Raw genomic sequence first — 18,182 nt, forward strand, 5'->3', positions numbered from 1 at the left:
ATCCTCAACTGGACGGTCCCCCTGTTGAAGGAGTAGAATCCTGACGGCCGCTAGATCCATTTCTCGGTCAGTCTTTCTGTGATGAGACAGGAGAGGAATGAGGATCTAAATGCAGCCTTTTTTAATAAAACAATAAGTAAACCAGGTAACTCAGAACATAATGAAACAAAACACAGGGAACAAAGCACAGCATAATACAGATGAAGACTAACAAAAACCAGGGGAAAACAAGGGCTTAAATACACAAGAGAAAACGAGGAACACCTGGGGAAACAATCAGGGGAAAACCAATCATGAAAAGAAACTACAAAGGACTACAAAACTGACAGGAATCAGGAACAGGGAACTAAACCAGAATTTCAATATAAAAGTCAAAACAAACAACAGGGAATATGTGACAGTAAGAGAAGCATTTAATCTTAATCATGATCTATAATAATTAAATAGAAGCAAATTTAAAATAATTGGCAGATTTGATACAGCCCTTATATCTCTTAGTCCACAAGTAAACTATCAAACGATAGAGAACACCTAACAAACACACCTTTATTGGTCTAGAAAAACTAACTTACAGAACAATAATTTTATAGTTTTCATGTCTGAATAGTGTCTCACCTCAGCAGTTAAAATAAACAGGGCTGCCTTCACTACAATCCTCCACATGAGAGCTCACGAACAAAGCTGCTTCAAATCACAAAACCCAGAGTTTCTGATCCACTGTTGGCATCGAAACCACAAGATTCAATAGAATTGTTTGATATAAAACAAGCACAATGCACAATGTTTATTTAAAGTGACAGCGAGCACGCCGTTCAAAGACAACCAGCCAGCAGATTAAATCAGATCAGCCACATTCAAGGGCATTTCTTCAACAGTGGTGTTGTAAAAAGTCTCAATATCACGAAGTATCCTCTTGTCCTCCTCCGTCACAAAGTTTATAGCTACACCTTTCCTGCCAAAACGGCCACCACGTCCAATTCTGTGACAATAACAGAGAAAAACGGTTAGGTTGTGGAAATGACTGTTACAGTATGGCAAGCCGAATTAACATTTAATCATATGCATGATATCTATAATTAAATTTTCACTAGTTAAAATGCTAATTCTTTATATAAGTAATTAGGTTTGCACTAGTAAAAACATATGTTCTTGAATCACAAATGATGATATTATGTGCGGAAATACCCATTATTGATATCAAAAATTAAATTTCAACTAGTAAAAACGTTTCAAATTTTTGACTGTTTTCACTAGTATAACTTCACAATGATCTGTCATTCAATCCTGTTCAAAATGCAATTATAGATAATTTTACTAGTTTTACTAGAATACTAGAATTTTTTTAATACACACATCAGCTATATAGTTCTTACTAGTAAAAAAAAAAAAAATATATATATATATATATATAATTGCATTGTTACTAGTGCAAATGACCATTCTTGATATAAACAATGGAATTACAACTAATATTTTTGTTTTGTTTTAGTTTTTTGATATCCGTTATTTGGTTCTCAGGAGTGTCAATTTTAATTTAAGATATGTTTAATGCTATTGTAACTAGTAAAAAAGCATTTTTACTCTTTAATTTACTTATATCTGAAATAGCAAGTTTAACATGTCGAAATAAATGTACAGATATAAAAAATTTGCTTTTTTACAAGTTGTATTTTTTAACTGTTGATATTCGGAATGGACATTTGCAGCATTAGTAACAATGTAATTACTGATATCAAAAACTATTGTTTTTACTAGTAAGAAGTACATAGCTGATATGTGTATTTAGAATTTCAACAAGTAAGAAATGTATTATAGGTATCAGTAATTGTGTTCTGAACAGGAGTGAATGAAAGATCATTGTGAAATTGTACTAGTGAAAATGCAGTTACAGAAAGAGTTAAAAAAATATAATTTCTTATATCAAGAAACGGTATATTCGTACATAAGAACGTCATTTGTGATATCAAGAATTAATGTTTTTACTAGTGCAAACCTAATTACTGATATCACAAATTAGCATTTAAAACTGATCAAAATGTAATTGTAGATTTCTATAATTAACTTCCAGCATGTGATTAAATATCGAAAGCACTTGCGATAGTTCCAGCATAAAGATGCGCTCACACTAGACTTTAAAGAATACCATGAATATGGGCAACAGGATATGATGTCATGCTCTAGAGATTCTGTTTTTTATAATAATAAATTATAAATAACAAATAATAAATTCAACCAGTTAAAATACAGTATTCTAATTTTTTTTACTATTGATACTATAGATTATTTTAATAATCAATTAATCTGTCAAATATTTCTTCAATTAAAGGTGCTGTAAGTGATTTCAGTCATTCTATTTCCACGAGACTGATCCGTTTAATTAGCCACGCCCCCATTTCCAAAACCCCGCCTTCCAAAGATACCAAATGAGCTTTATTGAGACCAACATTGTGCAGAAATAGTTGTTTAAAACAACAGTATTAAAATAGCGCCCTCAACAGACAACTGTTATGAACAACATACCATAAAAATGACTACAATACTATGAGAACGTGTAAAATAATTGACAGGTGAAAAGCGTCACTGCCCGCAGCCCACGGGACACACACAGAGCATAATAAGTGCTTCAGTGGAAGTAAGGAAATCTGACCTTTTGTACAAAAGAGTTAACACAGTTAATGGCACAAATTTGCTTACCGAGAAATTGTGTGGAATCTTAAAGGTGCAATATGTAACAATTTTCATGTAATATTTGCCTTTTTTTTGCCAATGTGTGAACGGCTGGTAACGCAACTTAAAAAATGAGCCCTTCCTGGACTTAATAGGTTGCCTATTAAAGCCTGTAGACTGATTTTCATGCGAAGGGAGCGGGTCGGTTTTTGCCAGGAAAATCCAAAGGATGTGACGTTTATGCACGCTCCTGAGAGCCTCAGTGCTTCTCTTCCACTATTCAACAGCGAAAACAAACTGCAACACTAGGTGACGTTGTCTTAGAGATGAAATCCAGCAAACGTCCGGCTCTCAGCACAACACCGACTCCTACACAAACTCAGAGTAAGCAAAAAAATAAAACAATTGATCTACTGAATCTAATCTGACTAAGCGGGAACGTGATCGTGGTCGAGAGAAAACTAGAGTGAACATCGGCAGGGCATTTGATTCCTGGAGGGACCTTCGTTCGGTTTTGGGGATCAAAACCGACCCTGAATTGGCGTTCTTCTTATTGGACAGGTAAACTTACATAACTGCAAAGCATGTGAAATATAGTGCCATAAGGATTGATCTGTGTCATTTTAGTAACTTTCAGATAATTTTGAGCAATCTTCTCTTTATACTAAAAGTCAGGTTAATGTCAATGTTAATCTGTAATTATTCAGCAAGGTAAACTACAATAACACATGAAATGAATGCTAGACAATGTTCAAGATAATGCAAAAAGCTGCATTCATTAGTGTAACGTAACTTGGTTATATAGAAAATATATACACTCTATTATTATAAAACAATAGCGCATCGATATATCAACATGACAGTTGTGATGGAATCACATCAATACTGAATTGTGTCAACATATTTATAATGTACAGTCTATTTTATAAACAGCTACTGTCATCATCCACCAAATATAATATACAGTCTCAAAGTTTGTAGTAAAACAATCATAACTGTGTAATTTTAATTATGCTCATCTGTCAGCATGATGCCAGTGAATCACGTTCAGTCTCTTTGTACGTTACGTCATTGTTTTGGCCGATGCTCGCTCGCTTGCGTCCCTATGGAGTGTGTGCACGAGCGCGAGCATGAGCAACAGGCTGCAGTTCACTTAACGGCCACAGGTGTCATTAATAACAAGGCTTTCTGAATCTTACATACTGCACCTTTAAATATTTATGATCAATTTTATGTAAAATGTGCACAATTTTGAAACCTTGTTAATTATCAGGTTTAATTTAGATTTTGAATCACCTTTATAAAAAAATCTAAACTAGCCGCAAACTTGATGCAAATTTGCCGCTCGTTATTTTCACATGCAAATGAGTTTCTGATTCACCGCAAATGTTTGCCAGAAGTTTGCAGCTCTTCGCCGGTAGTGTTGAACCTCCGGCAAACCTTTGGCAACAATGAACAATTTGCCACAAGTTTGTAGCAAAGCTCATTTGCATGTGAAAATTATCTGTGGCTCTTGATTTTCGTAACTTTTGAACTGCACTATGTGTGTTTGTTCTTTTCCCTTAATAATGCAGTTTTAGTTTGAGAGTCACCATCATTGTAGTTTAAGCAGCGTGTATGCTGGGTTGGAAATCTCAGACATTAAAGTCTAGTGTGAACGCAGCATGAGTCGCAATCATTCAATACAAACCTGTGGATGTAGTTTTCACGGTTAGTGGGCAGGTCGTAGTTGATGACTAGCGACACCTGCTGCACGTCAATGCCACGGGCCTGTTTATAACACAGCACTAAATTAATGACACCAGCATGAGAATATTATAAAGGTAAAACACATGAGATATTCTAGAAGATTAGATTAGAGCAGAGGTGAACAAAGACCATTTAAAACAGCAATAAAACTACATTTGTACATGAAGGTCTTAGTTTGATTGTTACCAGTAAATCAGTGGTGATCAAAACTCGACTGGATCCGGATCTGAACTCTCTCATGATCACATCTCGCTCCTTCTGGTCCATGTCTCCATGCTGAAAGTGCAAAGAACGTTCACTCGGTACATCAACAGCAACAGCAGTCAGAGTTTTGATTGCTTGGTGTGAAAGTGGTTTGGCTGAAAGCTGTTCCGTAGTAGCTTTCACATGAACTCCTTTATAGTTCGCAATTGGTATGAAGTCAATCCATCCAAACTCGCAGCACTGATTATGTAAAATTTGCCTTTTCTGATTGTTTAAGTGTGAGATATATAGAGAATTTCTTACCAAGGCAGAAACGGTGAAGTCTCGAGCATGCATTTTCTCGGTGAGCCAGTCCACTTTTCTCCTGGTGTTGAGGAAGATCACCGCCTGAGTGATTGTCAGAGTCTCATAGAGGTCACAGAGTGTGTCCAACTTCCACTCCTGACAACACAAACAGCAATTCAAGACATTTTAAAGCATTATACAAATTATGCACATCCTCAAGAGAGCTTTCTGCATCATGGAGCAATTTAAGGGTGTTTTCCAATGACAAAGAATCATCTGGATTTAAGGTCTATAGGCGCTTTAACGTCTTGAACTCTGGGGCTCTTTTGGGCTGCTGCATTACATTTTTCAAACTCAAGTTTAAAAGCTCACCATTTACACATACTGTGGAGTAATTGCCAAAAATTGGTCAATTGTGCTCAAAAGTTTGCATACCCTTGGAGAATTGGTAATATATGTACCATTTTTAAAGAAAACATGAGTGAGCAGGCAAAACACATTTCTTTTATTTCTTATGGGATTCATATTCAACTGTAGGTTATAACAGAATGGCACAATCATAAAACAAAACATGGAAACAAAGAAAAACATGAAATGACCCCTGTTCAAAAGTCTGCATACCCTTAGTTCTTAATACTGTGTATTGCCCCCTTTAGCATCAATGACAGCGTGCAGTCTTTTGTAATAGTTGTCTATGAGGCCCCAAATTCTTGCAGGTGGTATAGCTGCCCATTCATCTTGGCAAAATGCCTCCAGGTCATGCAAAGTCTTTGGTCGTCTTGCATGAACCGCACGTTTGAGATCTCCCCAGAGTGGCTCGATGATATTAAGGTCAGGAGACTGTGATGGCCACTCCAGAACCTTCACCTTTTTCTGCTGTAACCACTGGAGGGTCAACTTGGCCTTGTGCTTAGGGTCATTGTTGTGCTGGAAAGTCCAAGAGCGTCCCACGCGCAGCTTTCGTGCAGAAGAATGCAAATTGTCTGCCAGTATTTTCTGATAACATGCTGCATTCATCTTGCCATCAATTTTCACAAGATTCCCCATGCCTTTAGAGCTCACACACCCCCAAAACATCAGTGAGCCACCACCATGCTTCACAGTGGGGATGGTATTCTTTTCACTATAGGCCTTGTTGACCACTCTCCAAACATAGCGCTTATGGTTGTGACCATAAAGCTCTATTTTGGTCTCGTCACTCCAAATGACAGTGTGCCAGAAGCTGTGAGGCGTGTCAAGGTGTTGTCGGGCATATTGTAACCGGGCTTTTTTGTGGCATTGGCGCAGTAAAGGCTTCTTTCTGGCAATTCGACCATGCAGCTCATTTTTGTTCAAGTATCGTCGTATTGTGCTCCTTGAAACAACCACACCGTCTTTTTCCAGAGCAGTCTGTATTTCTCCTGCAGTTACCTGTGGGTTTTTCTTTGTATCCTGAACAATTCTTCTGGCAGTTGTGGCTGAAATCTTTCTTGGTCTACCTGACCTTGGCTTGGTATCAAGAGATCGCCGAATTTTCCACTTCTTAATAAGTGATTGAACAGTACTGACTGGCATTTTCAAGGCTTTGGATATCTTTTTATATCCTTTTCCATCTTTATAAAGTCCCATTACCTTGTTACGCAGGTCTTTTGACAGTTCTTTTCTGCTCCCCATGGCTCAGTATCTAGCCTGCTCAGTGCATCCACGTGAGAGCTAACAAACTCATTGACTATTTATACACAGACACTAATTGCAATTTTAAAAGCCACAGGTGTGGGAAATTAACCTTTAAGTGCCATTTAAACCTGTGTGTGTCACCTTGTGTGTCTGTAACAAGGCCAAACATTCAAGGGTGTGTAAACTTTTGATCAGGGCCATTTGGGTGATTTCTGTTATCATTATGATTTAAAAAGGAGCCAAACAACTATGTGATAATAAATGGCTTCATATGATCACTATCCTTAAATAATATCAATGCCAAAATTTCACCATTTCTGCCAGGGTATGCAAACTTTTGAGCACAACTATATATATATATATATATATATATATATATATATATATATATATATATATATATTTATATTATTATTTTCTTTTTAACTAAAATCATTTTCTTTCTTACTTTATAAGCATATAATTCTGGTTCTCTTCACCCCACCTCCCTCCAAAAAGTCTTATTTTATTCCACTAGATTGCAGCAAGTACTAGAAAAAATTATTTTTTCTCTGTCACCTTCCACATACAGTCACAATATACAGATCTGAAATGTAGGTTGCGCTCTAACACATTTTAGTCCTCACAGATGTGCTCGTCCATAGACATTCAGTCTAATTTTCAGTTCAAGCACCACCCTCATTATTTCATTGAATATCTCGGCCTCTGAGTGGACTAGAAGCTCAATCTAGAGGTCACTAGAAAGCTGAAATTGTATCATCAGTAGTCGATAACACATTTTTCCGATGATTTGTTTAGCATGCTTTTCCTGCTGGACATCTAAGATATAACATTGGATTATTCACACAAGCAAGCTCACAGACAAGTAAACAATGGCTCATTTAGTAGAAAACTGCCTAAGATAAAAGCAGATATAAAGTTTTTATCTATTTGGGGTTTACAGCAGCAGTGATTGGAGCATAAAGAGTACCTGTATCTGATGTCTTACAGAAATCATATTTCACTTTGTGATTCTTTTGAAAATCTTTTAAACTGTGGTATTAGTACAGTAAAACTGTACAGTCATATTCATGAGAATGAGAGCATTCATTTGGTATATGACTTGTCCATTTAGGTGCTGTGTGAAGGACTTTTATTTTCATATTAATATTTCTACCCCATTACCTCTAGGTGGCGCTGATTTGCGACACAAATGTTTTCAGGCCTTAGTTTGTTATTTTATGTAACATAAAATGATTGTTGCAGAAATGACATGCAGAAATTATTGTTATCAATGGAAAGTTCAGATTCTAAACTTTCAAATAATAGCTCATATAGCTGACTTCTGTATACGGAGACTTGAACATTTTAGGTGTAAATATTTCTGTGACATAGCACATTTTTTTTCTCCCCTTTTCTCCCCAATTTGGAATGCCCAGTTCCCAATGCACTCTAAGTCCTCGTGGTGGCGTAGTGACTCGCCTCAATCCAGGTGGCGGAGGACGAATCTCAGTTGCCTCCGTGTCTGAGACCGTCAATCCACGCATCTTATCACGTGGCTTGTTGAGCGCGTTACCGCGGAGACGTAGCGCACGTGGAGGCTTCACGCTATTCTCCAAGGTATCCATGCACAACTTACCACACGCCCCACCGAGAGCGAGAACCACATTATAGTGACCACGAGGAGGTTACCCCATGTGACTCTACCCTCCCTAGCAACCGGGCCAATTTGGTTGCTTAGGAGACCTGGCTGGAGTCACTCAGCACACCCTGGGATTCGAAATAGTGACTCCAGGGGTGGTAGTCAGTGACAATACTCGCTGAGATACCCAGGCCCCCCATAGCGCCCCATTTTGAGTTGAAGAGGGTTAAGGACACATGACATCAACATTTAGTTGAAAAATAAGATGTTGTGATTTTGAAGTGTTATTAACATCATCAGGTATAACATTCTCTCATGTCAGAGCAAGTGCTTGCATGTTTAGAGTGTCCAGATATGATTCTTGGCCTCACTTGGAAAACATCAACTTGAAGACAACAGCCATTTACCTCTCGCTCCACATTAATGTAGAACTGCTTGATTCCCTCCAGTGTCAGCTCTTCTTTCTTCACCAGGATACGAATCGGGTCACGCATGAACTTTTTGGTCACTTCTAACACATCAGCGGGCATCGTTGCTGAGAGGAGAACCACCTACAACACACATATAACCATCTTAAAATCACTCTTCCATTTACAGTCAACATGAAATCAAAACAGACCCTATATACCCTATATTGTCCCGCTTTATTCGCAAATAATGTATGCAATGACGTAGATCCAGGGGGGATGGGTGGGAGGTAACCCTCCCAATAATCAAAACAAGCAAGTACAACCCCCCTAACATTTATACCATGATCAATGGAAACATGTAAGTGCTTCATGCCCCCCAATGTTCAAGACAAATCTACGCCCTTGACTGTATGCCACATAATGGAATTAAAAAGGGTTGCGAATGTTGTATCATGCTGACTTTAACCGGCTCTTCTTTGTATAGACAAAAATGGTGTGCTAACAAAACTGAACATCAATAGTAAATGACAAACGTGTCTCACTCACCTGAATGTTGGTACTTAATTTTTGAAAGATTTCATAAATCTGATCCTTGAACCCTCGACTCAACATTTCATCAGCTTCATCCAGGACAAACATTTTAATCCACTTTGGCGCTGTAAAAAAACAAACGAACTAGATTCAGCTTGTTCTGAAGTGTGCGCACCAGTAATGATGGGTTAGGGGCCGTTTAGACTGAATGCGTTCATGAATGTAGGTGTCTTGAGATACATTTTAAAAAAGTTATTTTAACTTAAAGCTGCACAACGGAACATTTTCTTTTGGTTACAATTAACAATAAACCATTATTGAGCAAGTACATAAAAAACCCTGTCCCTGTCTTATCCCGAGGCTTCGGTGAGCCTACAATAATGATTTTTATTTGGAGCTGTTGGGTCAGATTTGGCACGAAATCATATGCTTACATCATTCGTCCTTGCATGTTTACGTCATGTGTCAAATGTGTTTGTCGGCTGGGGAAGCTGCAGCAGTTTCAGTAGCATTGATTTCTTGATATAATGCTCAGATATTTTTCCTGGTAAGATTGTTTAGCTTATATTAGTTGTCACATTTTAATTAATCGAACGTTACTCATGTGTTTACCGATTGCAATGTGTTTAATAGGCTATGTTTTCCCGTGAAGTTACTGTAACATGTTTACTAATATTTATGACTTCTGAGTATTTTATAACTGCTGTAGTTTCCTAAGTGTCTCTTTTCTCATTACTTTTACCCCAGGCGCAGAAATTCACTGACAATAACAAAAGTTATCGTCACTTTCCATTGCCCTTTTAGCAGATAGTGTGTTTAACGCTTTAAGCTCTGAAGGTGTTTTTAAATATTTCCTGTTTCGGTGCCATACCCAAAATTAAAGGCTTATAACTAAAAAAAACTAAAAAAAAACTGCTGAAATTTTTTTTTAGCCATAAATGGACTTTTTTTCTTATTTTTCTGATTTGACATTATATATCTCTGGATGTAAATAAGGTGGCTCTGAAATATTTGTGTTGATATGACAAAGCAATCAAAAGTTATAGCATTACAAAAATTATTTATTGTGTCCAAAAATGTCTCCAAACAAATAAAACATAATAATTGTACATAAGAACTAATTACACATGCAAACACAACAATGACTAAAGGTTTGTATAGCATGCAGACATGATTTTAGTAATGAGAGTTCACAGAATGAGTTTCATTCTGTGTCATTTGAGTCATCATTGAGTCTGTGTCATGTATTTGGCGCCATCTCCTGGTGGTCATATGTAACATTGTGCTTCATGTGGATTATCTAATGATCTATGCATCTGATTACCTTGTGTGTGGACTCGTTTGAAAGATAATCACCTCCTGGTATGTGATATCTTTATATTTCTTGAAGTTATAAGTGAAAACGCAGCATATAAGCAACACCAACATAACTGTCAAAGACATACTTATCTATTACTCGCTATATTTTTGTCAGTGAGTAAAACAAATAATCTGGTTGTATTTTACTCTTTAAGAGCTTTCCAACAACATATGACAAATGGCTATTTCAATGTTCCCTCTAATTTTTGTTTTTGTAAATCCTATTTCTAATGGGCAGAACCTTCGGCCACCTGAGCAGAATTATATATACAGTATATATACATATATACTGTATATACACACACATATACACACACACACACACACACACACACCAATTTTGTTGGTACCAATACCGGTAAAATGTCACAATTCTTGATATTTGAAATTTCCATAACACCGTACAAATGGATAGGCTAATATGCTATTGGATATGCTCCTTTATTAAAAGTTAAATATTAATGTCATATTAACCTATTAAATTAAAACAACGGCATGTTGCCTTGGTGTTCTCGATTAAGTAAACATTGTTTAATGTTTTGAATTATTCATGCGATCATTCTTATGCACAGATCCAATATGAAACATACCTGCCTGTATGTTTCATACATTTCATTGCACCTGCCTGTATTCACATAAGACATAAGAGACTGTTTATGTTAATCACTTGTGAGATGGGCACTGACCATGAAGAACAACCATTTGGGCACGCAGCTGCATTCACCAATAGCGATCGCGCCTCACGGTAAATGCGCTTATTTGTATGTGTTGTTTCACGAGTTAATAATGCATATTTACACCTTGTTTTCACACAAGATTTCACTTAAAGCTTCAGCTTGAATGAACATTAACATCCATATGGACTCCAGTTGAAATACTAAGCATGCATTTAGCTCCAATGCAAGAAATATCTAAGTTTTCCCACCAATCTTTGAGTCTGTGAGAGTGTGCGGATGTTTTTTCCATCTGCACGGGAGTAATATTAGAAGTGCGCGCTGTGCACGTGTGCAGCTTAGAGGGAACAGTGGGCTGTTTGATCAGTTTGATGTTTTTACTGATTGCAATAATATGTACAGCGTACATATTAATAAATTAACAAAACAGAACACTTCTGATTTTTCTGGGCCCATCCAAGCTTAAAGGGTTAAACAGAGTGGAAAATTAAAAATTGCATCTAAAAGTAGGGCTTTGCGATACGGCCAAAAATATTATCACAATATTATTTTTCAAATCGTTAATCGATATTTATCACGATATACATTCACACTGCACATTGCACTTTTTTTAATTTCCAAGTTAGCAGAAGAAAAAAACAATCCTAAACATTCAAAATAGTTAAATAATTAAAGGTCTTCCATTCATAACTCATATCTCATATTAGCCACATCACGAGTTCCACCTCTCAAACTGATATGTGTAGTAGAGTAGTGGATAAAACACTTGAATAATCATATTAAAATATGTAAATAAGAGTGTTGTTTACCTCTTGCTTATAAATGTTTAAATAGCACGTCATGATGACTCCGGCTATGCAGGTGAATATCTCTGAGTGATTACAGGCAATAAAGGTAACATCAAACCATGAGATTAATCCGTGCATAAGAGCAGAGCCGAAACACAACTGTGATAAAATGTTCCTCCGCAAGTTACTTGCAATTTTAGGTTTTAACCACAGATGGCGCTAGAGAACCCAAAATTCTGTAGCGTCACTCATGCGATGCAGAAAAAACTGCAAGATACGGCACAACGATCAAAAACATCCATCTAGCACATGTTTACATAGAAAACTATTTAAAAATCAACGCGTTTGGTGTGAACAGCCCCTTACAGATGTGTCAAACACAGGAAGAGCACTTACACAGATACTTCCTGTTCAGCATGTCGAACACACGACCTGGAGTCCCCACTACTATGTGATACGCCTCCGCCTGCAGTTTCTGCATCTCATTACGGACGTTTGTGCCCCCGATGCAAGCGTGACAGGTGGCGCCCATGTAGTCACCAAGAGCCAAAATTACTTTCTGAATCTGTATGAACAAAGACAGGGATTTTAATATTGCGCACATGATCAAAGACCTGACCAAATCAGATCAAAACAAACATCAAAAGCATAGAACAAGAAGACAGAACAATATGAAAGATGTTACAATCAGCTGAAAAGTGGCGATCTTCCGGATGGGCGTCAGGTAGAGCGCACCTGTTGGGCCAGCTCTCGGGTCGGAGCCAGAACCAGAGCCTGTGTCTCTTTCTGCTCAATGTCCAGCTGCTGCAGGATGGAAATGGCAAACGTAGCCGTCTTCCCAGTACCAGACTGGGCCTGAGCAATGACATCATGACCTTCAAACACAGATATGACAACACTCGCTTAGAGTGAGTTTAATCCAAACAACAGAATTTCTTCAGTCAATTTGGGCCGCTTTCAAATTTGCTTCTAAATTCAATACATTTCTGACGTCTGGTCATGTAATGGCATCTCCAGAACTTGTGTAATTAAGTTCACTAAATTAACTTGGTGTTCATATAGAATAATCTTTACTATTTAAGTTAAGGTAACTAGATGCAAGTAGACTAAACTCAGATTTTCTATTTAAATGTTGTTGTTCATACTTAAGAATTTTCATTGAATGGACTCAAATTTAGGTCATACATTAACACAGCTTAAATAAAGAAGATTATTATGATTAACTAATTCAGGGTTTCTGCAGGTTTTATGAAGCTAAATTTAAGACCTTTTTAAGACCAACTAAAGGAAATTTAAGGAATACATTTCTGAATCATCTCTGAATGTAAATGCCTAGGGAGCACAAGAACAGTCATATATATACTGTTTACAGTACTCACACTTCAAAGTTTAAAAACGTAACTTAACAGATCTCCATTACTTTTCATTTATTTTACAAAAAGTAACATGATAATGCTTGAAAGCCTCTGCTTTTACCTTCTGATCAGACACATTGTATCAGCTATTTTCCTCTATGAAACTGCTATTTCACTTGAATAGTGTTTAAACACAAATATACTTCAAAACTCTGGAATAAAATATAAGTTATCACCATTAAACATGCAAAATCAAGATTTTATTCAATTACATTTGGTCATTAAATCTAGAAGCTCAACAAAAGGAGCATTTATTTATTTTCTTTTGTTATAATAACATGATGAAAGAGACATGCCAAGGTTGGAGTCAGCACACAAGTGTGGATTATCTTTTGAACTATAGGTGGCGCTGTCTCCAATCTATTTAGGTACGTTCAGGACATGATGTCAGTGATGCATGACAATGCATTCAGAAGATATTTAACTTTTTGATAAAAATCAATGTGCTAGGGAGGCAGTATGGCTGATATGGGTATCCTTGAAATCCTCATGACCCAAGGAATCCAAAGACACCAAACTCACATGATTTTAGGACATACGGTTCAAAAGTTTAGGGCAAAAATATCTATTTTTCAAATGTTTTACCCATAGGTGGCGCTGTCACAAAACCTTCCATGTACCCTCAGATCATGGTCCTGATGAAGCTTACCAAGTTTCGTTTCAATACGACAATCATTTGGCAAGATATAGCCTCACTTCCTGTTTTATGTTGATCTCGTTAAATTTGTGTTAACATAACTTTTCAACAAATTCAAAAATCAGAATTCAGTCTGGAGATTATTTTGAGCCATTATTTAGGCAAATCAGGAATAGTAGCAAATAAACGATAAACATCATAATCCAAGATGGCGGCCACTATTATGAGCAGAGTTTTTAATTTAAGTGGTCCATTTGTATCATCAGGAGGAGAGTAATTACATGCAAAAGAATTTCTAGGACAAATGGTTCAAAACATACGCACAAAAGAAAAATGAATTTTTAACTGATGGTGGCGCTACAGAGTTTGTCCCAGAGACTGCAAATTTGGTATGGGGGATATTCATGCTAATATTTCTACCTTCCGACCTTCAGAAACCCAATAATTCTAGGTCAATCATGAAATAAACGTATTTCTCCACAGAAATGCACTTCAGTCGCACATGAACAAGGAAAACTGAGATAGTGATAACAGGGTCCAACTTGACCAAACGAGACACAGATCACCCTAATGATGATACCACACAAAAACAGTATAAATAATACAACAAAAGAGCTAAAACCTCTATGAATTCTTAATAACAACTATTTAAATGCCTCCATAAGTTCCCTTTGACCAAGGAAACATAATTAAATAATCCAAATGCAAGGCATTATGGGTATTCCCCATAGCCTTAATTTTGTAGTTTGAGCTATTATCATTTAAAATCGGAAGTCTATGGATTTTTACGAAAAATAACGAACATAGATATTTGAGTTATGAGCCCAAAACTTGCATTTCAAGTAATGTTTGATTAAGACAACTTGATTTTTCCAGTAATAAAAAATACATAAATACAAAAAAAGTTACTAAAAACAAAATTCATACCTTTTTTATTTTTTTATATATATATTTTCAAATGCAATTTTTCTAATGGTTGATCTAAGGATAAATTGGCATTTAATAACTGTTAAAATATTATTATACAGTATATCATCTAAATTCTTATTGGTACATGTTTTAGTAATGATAAATTACGGTAATGAGAACTATTCACAATTTACACTGATGAGCCAAAACATTATGACCACCTGCCTAATATGCTGTTGGTCCTCTGCGTACCGCCGAACAGCGCCGACCCGCCGAGGCATGGACTCTACAAGACCCCTGAAGGTGTCCTGTGGTATCTGGCACCAAGACGTTAGCAGCAGATCCTTCAAGTCCTTTACGTTGCGAGGTGGAGCCGCCGTGGATCAGACTTGTTGGTCCAGCACATCCCATAGATGCTCAATTGAATTGAGATCTGGGGAATTTGGAGGTCAAGTCAACACCTTGAACTCTTCATCATGTTCCTCAAACCATTCCTGAACAATGTGTGCAGTGTATCAGGGCGCATTATCCTGCTGAAAGAGGCCACTGCCATCAGGGAATACCATTACCATGAAGGGGTGTACCTGGTCTGCAACGATGTTTAGGTAGGTGGCACGTGTCAAATTGGCATCCACATGAATGGGTTTCCCAGCAGAACATTGCCCAGAGCATCACACTGCCTCTGCTGGCTTGTCGTCTTTCCACAGTGCATCCTGGTGCCATCACTTCCCCAAACAAATGGCATATACGTGCACGGCCGTCCACGTGATCTCATCAGACCAGGTGACCTTCTTCCACTGCTCCAAGGTCCAGTTTAAATGCTTGCGTGCCCATTGTAGATGCTTTCAATGGTGGACAGGGGTCATCATGGGCACTCTGACCGGTCTGCGGCTACACAGCCCCATACACAACAAGCTGCGATGCACTTAGAGTTGTGACACATTCCTCCCATAACCATCATTACAATTTTCTGTGACTTGTGCCACAGTAGACCTTCTGTCAGTTCCGACCAAACGGGATAGCCTTCGTTGCCCTCGTGCATCAATGAGCCTTGGGAGCCCAACACCCTGTCGCCAGTTTGTGGTTTGTCCCTCTTCGGACCACTGTTGGTAGGTACTCCCCACTGCTGACCAGGAGCACCCCACAAGCCTTGCCGCTTCAATGATGACCATAATAATTTGGCCCTTATCAAAGTCGCTCGGGTCTTTACTCCTGCCCATTTCTCCTGCATTCAACACGTTGACTACGAGAACTGATTGTTCTCTTACCATCTAATCTACCCAGACCTTGTTAGGAGATGATCAACGTTATTCGCTTTACCTGTGCTCAGGTTGTTCAAGTTTCAGATTGGAATTTCAACATAATATTTTATATAGAAATCCTGACTACTACGGTTGAAGCTTAGTTTTATGAGAGAAACCCATTTTCAGCCTAGTGCATATTAAAGGCATTCTAACACGAACCCAGTCGGATGTTTTGGATGAATGTAAACAAGTGACTAACCCTGTCCTCACCTTTAATGCATGGAATGATTGCTCGCTGCTGGATGGCTGAGGGTTTCTCAAACCCATAGGCATAAATCCCCCGTAAAAGGGCTTCTCTCAAGTTCATGTCATCGAAGTTGTCTGTAATCTCGTTCCAGTTGCTCTGAAGACACAGTTCAGCGTTAACAGCAAATAAATATACAATATAAAGAACTTCATTCTTGTTTGTAACATTCGCTCACCTCGATGATTCCATCAGGCTCCATCCCTTCAGGACCTCCATGATCTCTGGAGCTTAAACCAACCAAAACACCATTAATGCAATATTAGCTCATTATCATCCGACACTATGTGAAATGTGTTCTGTTGTGTTGTTCTATCTAGTGTGTTTTTAGTACGCTGTCCATATCGTCCATGTGCATACTTTCATACTGTTCAGACTTGTTTTCATTTTATCTATATGTTTTATAAGAGCCTGTAATTATTGTATATTGTGAAGTAGCATACTGTATTTACTGTATGTACTGTGTCTACTGAACATATGTAATATAATTATATATTCTTCCTCCTGTCATGCAAATAAAGCAATTTGACAGCTGTCAAACCTCTAGATTGATCACTAACTAGAGAAAGACTGTGAAATTGAACAGATTTATTCTTGGTCAGTCGTTATAGACCACTTATATCATGTGTATGACGGTGTTACAGACTGTGTTTATTTATAACGCGTTAATTGACAGTAAAAAGCTGTCGGAATGAAATGACAATGATTGTGGTGGATGACAGTGTGTTTATAAGCTGTAGTGACGTGTGTTGTGTATAGTGTGTACACTGGTTGTGTGTGTGCGTGTGTGTTTAAACCGGGCCCAGGATTCGTTGCTACTAATAGCTTTCATGTTTGCGCTCTTTAAACACACACGTGACCACAGAGCTCGCGTTTATTCCGCTCTATCACATCCCACACACGTGTCGGACGTGTATTTCACGCGTTCATACCTGTTATAATCCGCGGAACCGCTTGACATGATCCGACGATGTTGAAGCGCGCGAGCCGAGAAGAAGTTCACTGCGCATGGGCAACTGAAAAATACAACTGCATTCTGGGAGTTGTAGTTTTATGATGTAATTATAAGGGCTGTCGATTTAACGGGTTAATTCAGTTCAATAAATTATACAAAAATGATGAGTTTAAGAAATTATCACTATTAATTATGCCCCCCGCACTGTAACTACTTTTTACTTGACAGAGCGTCCTAAAAACGCTGTGTTTATGACGCGATACAACCAAAGTCAGACTCTCCAAAAGCATCCTTCTGATGCATGAGTCCTTAGAAAAGCTCTTAAAACAAGTCTATCTCTTGACAGATTGATGAATTGAACCGCAAAATGGATTGTTGTGGACTGCAGGCCAATGATAGGCTCTGGCCCGGATCTAGAATGGTTACATTGGGGCAGTAGATATATGGGCAGAAATATATACTATATACAGGGCCGTTTCAGACCATTCTGGTGCCCCCACTAACGAGTTTATTGTGTGAATTTAATATAGTGTTAGTGCCATTACGGTACAATTCGACCCTTTGCTTTACTTGCACATTAATTGGGGGGGGGGGAGGAATTCGTCCTCCTCCCCCCCAATAATCAAAACAAGCAAGTACAACCCCCCCTCCCCCCATTATTTATACCATGATCAATGGAGACATGGGTAAATGCGTCAGATTGCAACCCCCCCAATATTCAAGCCTAATCTACGCCCTTGATTATGGATATATACGTGTAATTAAGATTAATTT

The 18,182-nt window shown here is 37.8% G+C and overlaps 1 protein-coding gene across 1 annotated transcript; it reads right to left on the reverse strand.

Annotated features, from left to right (window-relative positions):
- Positions 1–395: 395 nt before the first annotated feature.
- Positions 396–17,471, reverse strand: LOC127426502 (eukaryotic initiation factor 4A-II-like). The gene is made up of 11 exons (XM_051673361.1): positions 17,386–17,471; positions 16,632–16,683; positions 16,420–16,552; positions 12,680–12,819; positions 12,341–12,509; positions 9,139–9,248; positions 8,590–8,733; positions 4,924–5,061; positions 4,603–4,692; positions 4,358–4,437; positions 396–979 (listed from the first exon to the last, which is right to left on the reverse strand). The coding sequence occupies exons 1-11, from the start codon at positions 17,412–17,414 to the stop codon at positions 835–837; spliced, it is 1,230 nt and encodes a 409-aa protein (XP_051529321.1). The 5' UTR covers positions 17,415–17,471; the 3' UTR covers positions 396–834.
- Between the last annotated feature and the right edge of the window lie 711 nt (positions 17,472–18,182).

This window comes from Myxocyprinus asiaticus, chromosome 35 (genome assembly GCF_019703515.2).
Source record: "Myxocyprinus asiaticus isolate MX2 ecotype Aquarium Trade chromosome 35, UBuf_Myxa_2, whole genome shotgun sequence".
In the NCBI taxonomy this organism is placed as follows: domain Eukaryota; kingdom Metazoa; phylum Chordata; class Actinopteri; order Cypriniformes; family Catostomidae; genus Myxocyprinus; species Myxocyprinus asiaticus.

Excerpts from the sequence above, each read along its gene's own strand:
- LOC127426502 (XM_051673361.1), bottom strand. The coding sequence starts at position 17,414 with ATGTCAAGCGGTTCCGCGGATTATAACAG. Across the intron at positions 8,734-9,138 it reads AATTAAGTACCAACATTCAG|GTGGTTCTCCTCTCAGCAAC; the intron begins GTGAGTGAGACA and ends TGTGTGTTGTAG. Across the intron at positions 4,438-4,602 it reads TGATCACCACTGATTTACTG|GCCCGTGGCATTGACGTGCA; the intron begins GTAACAATCAAA and ends TGTTATAAACAG.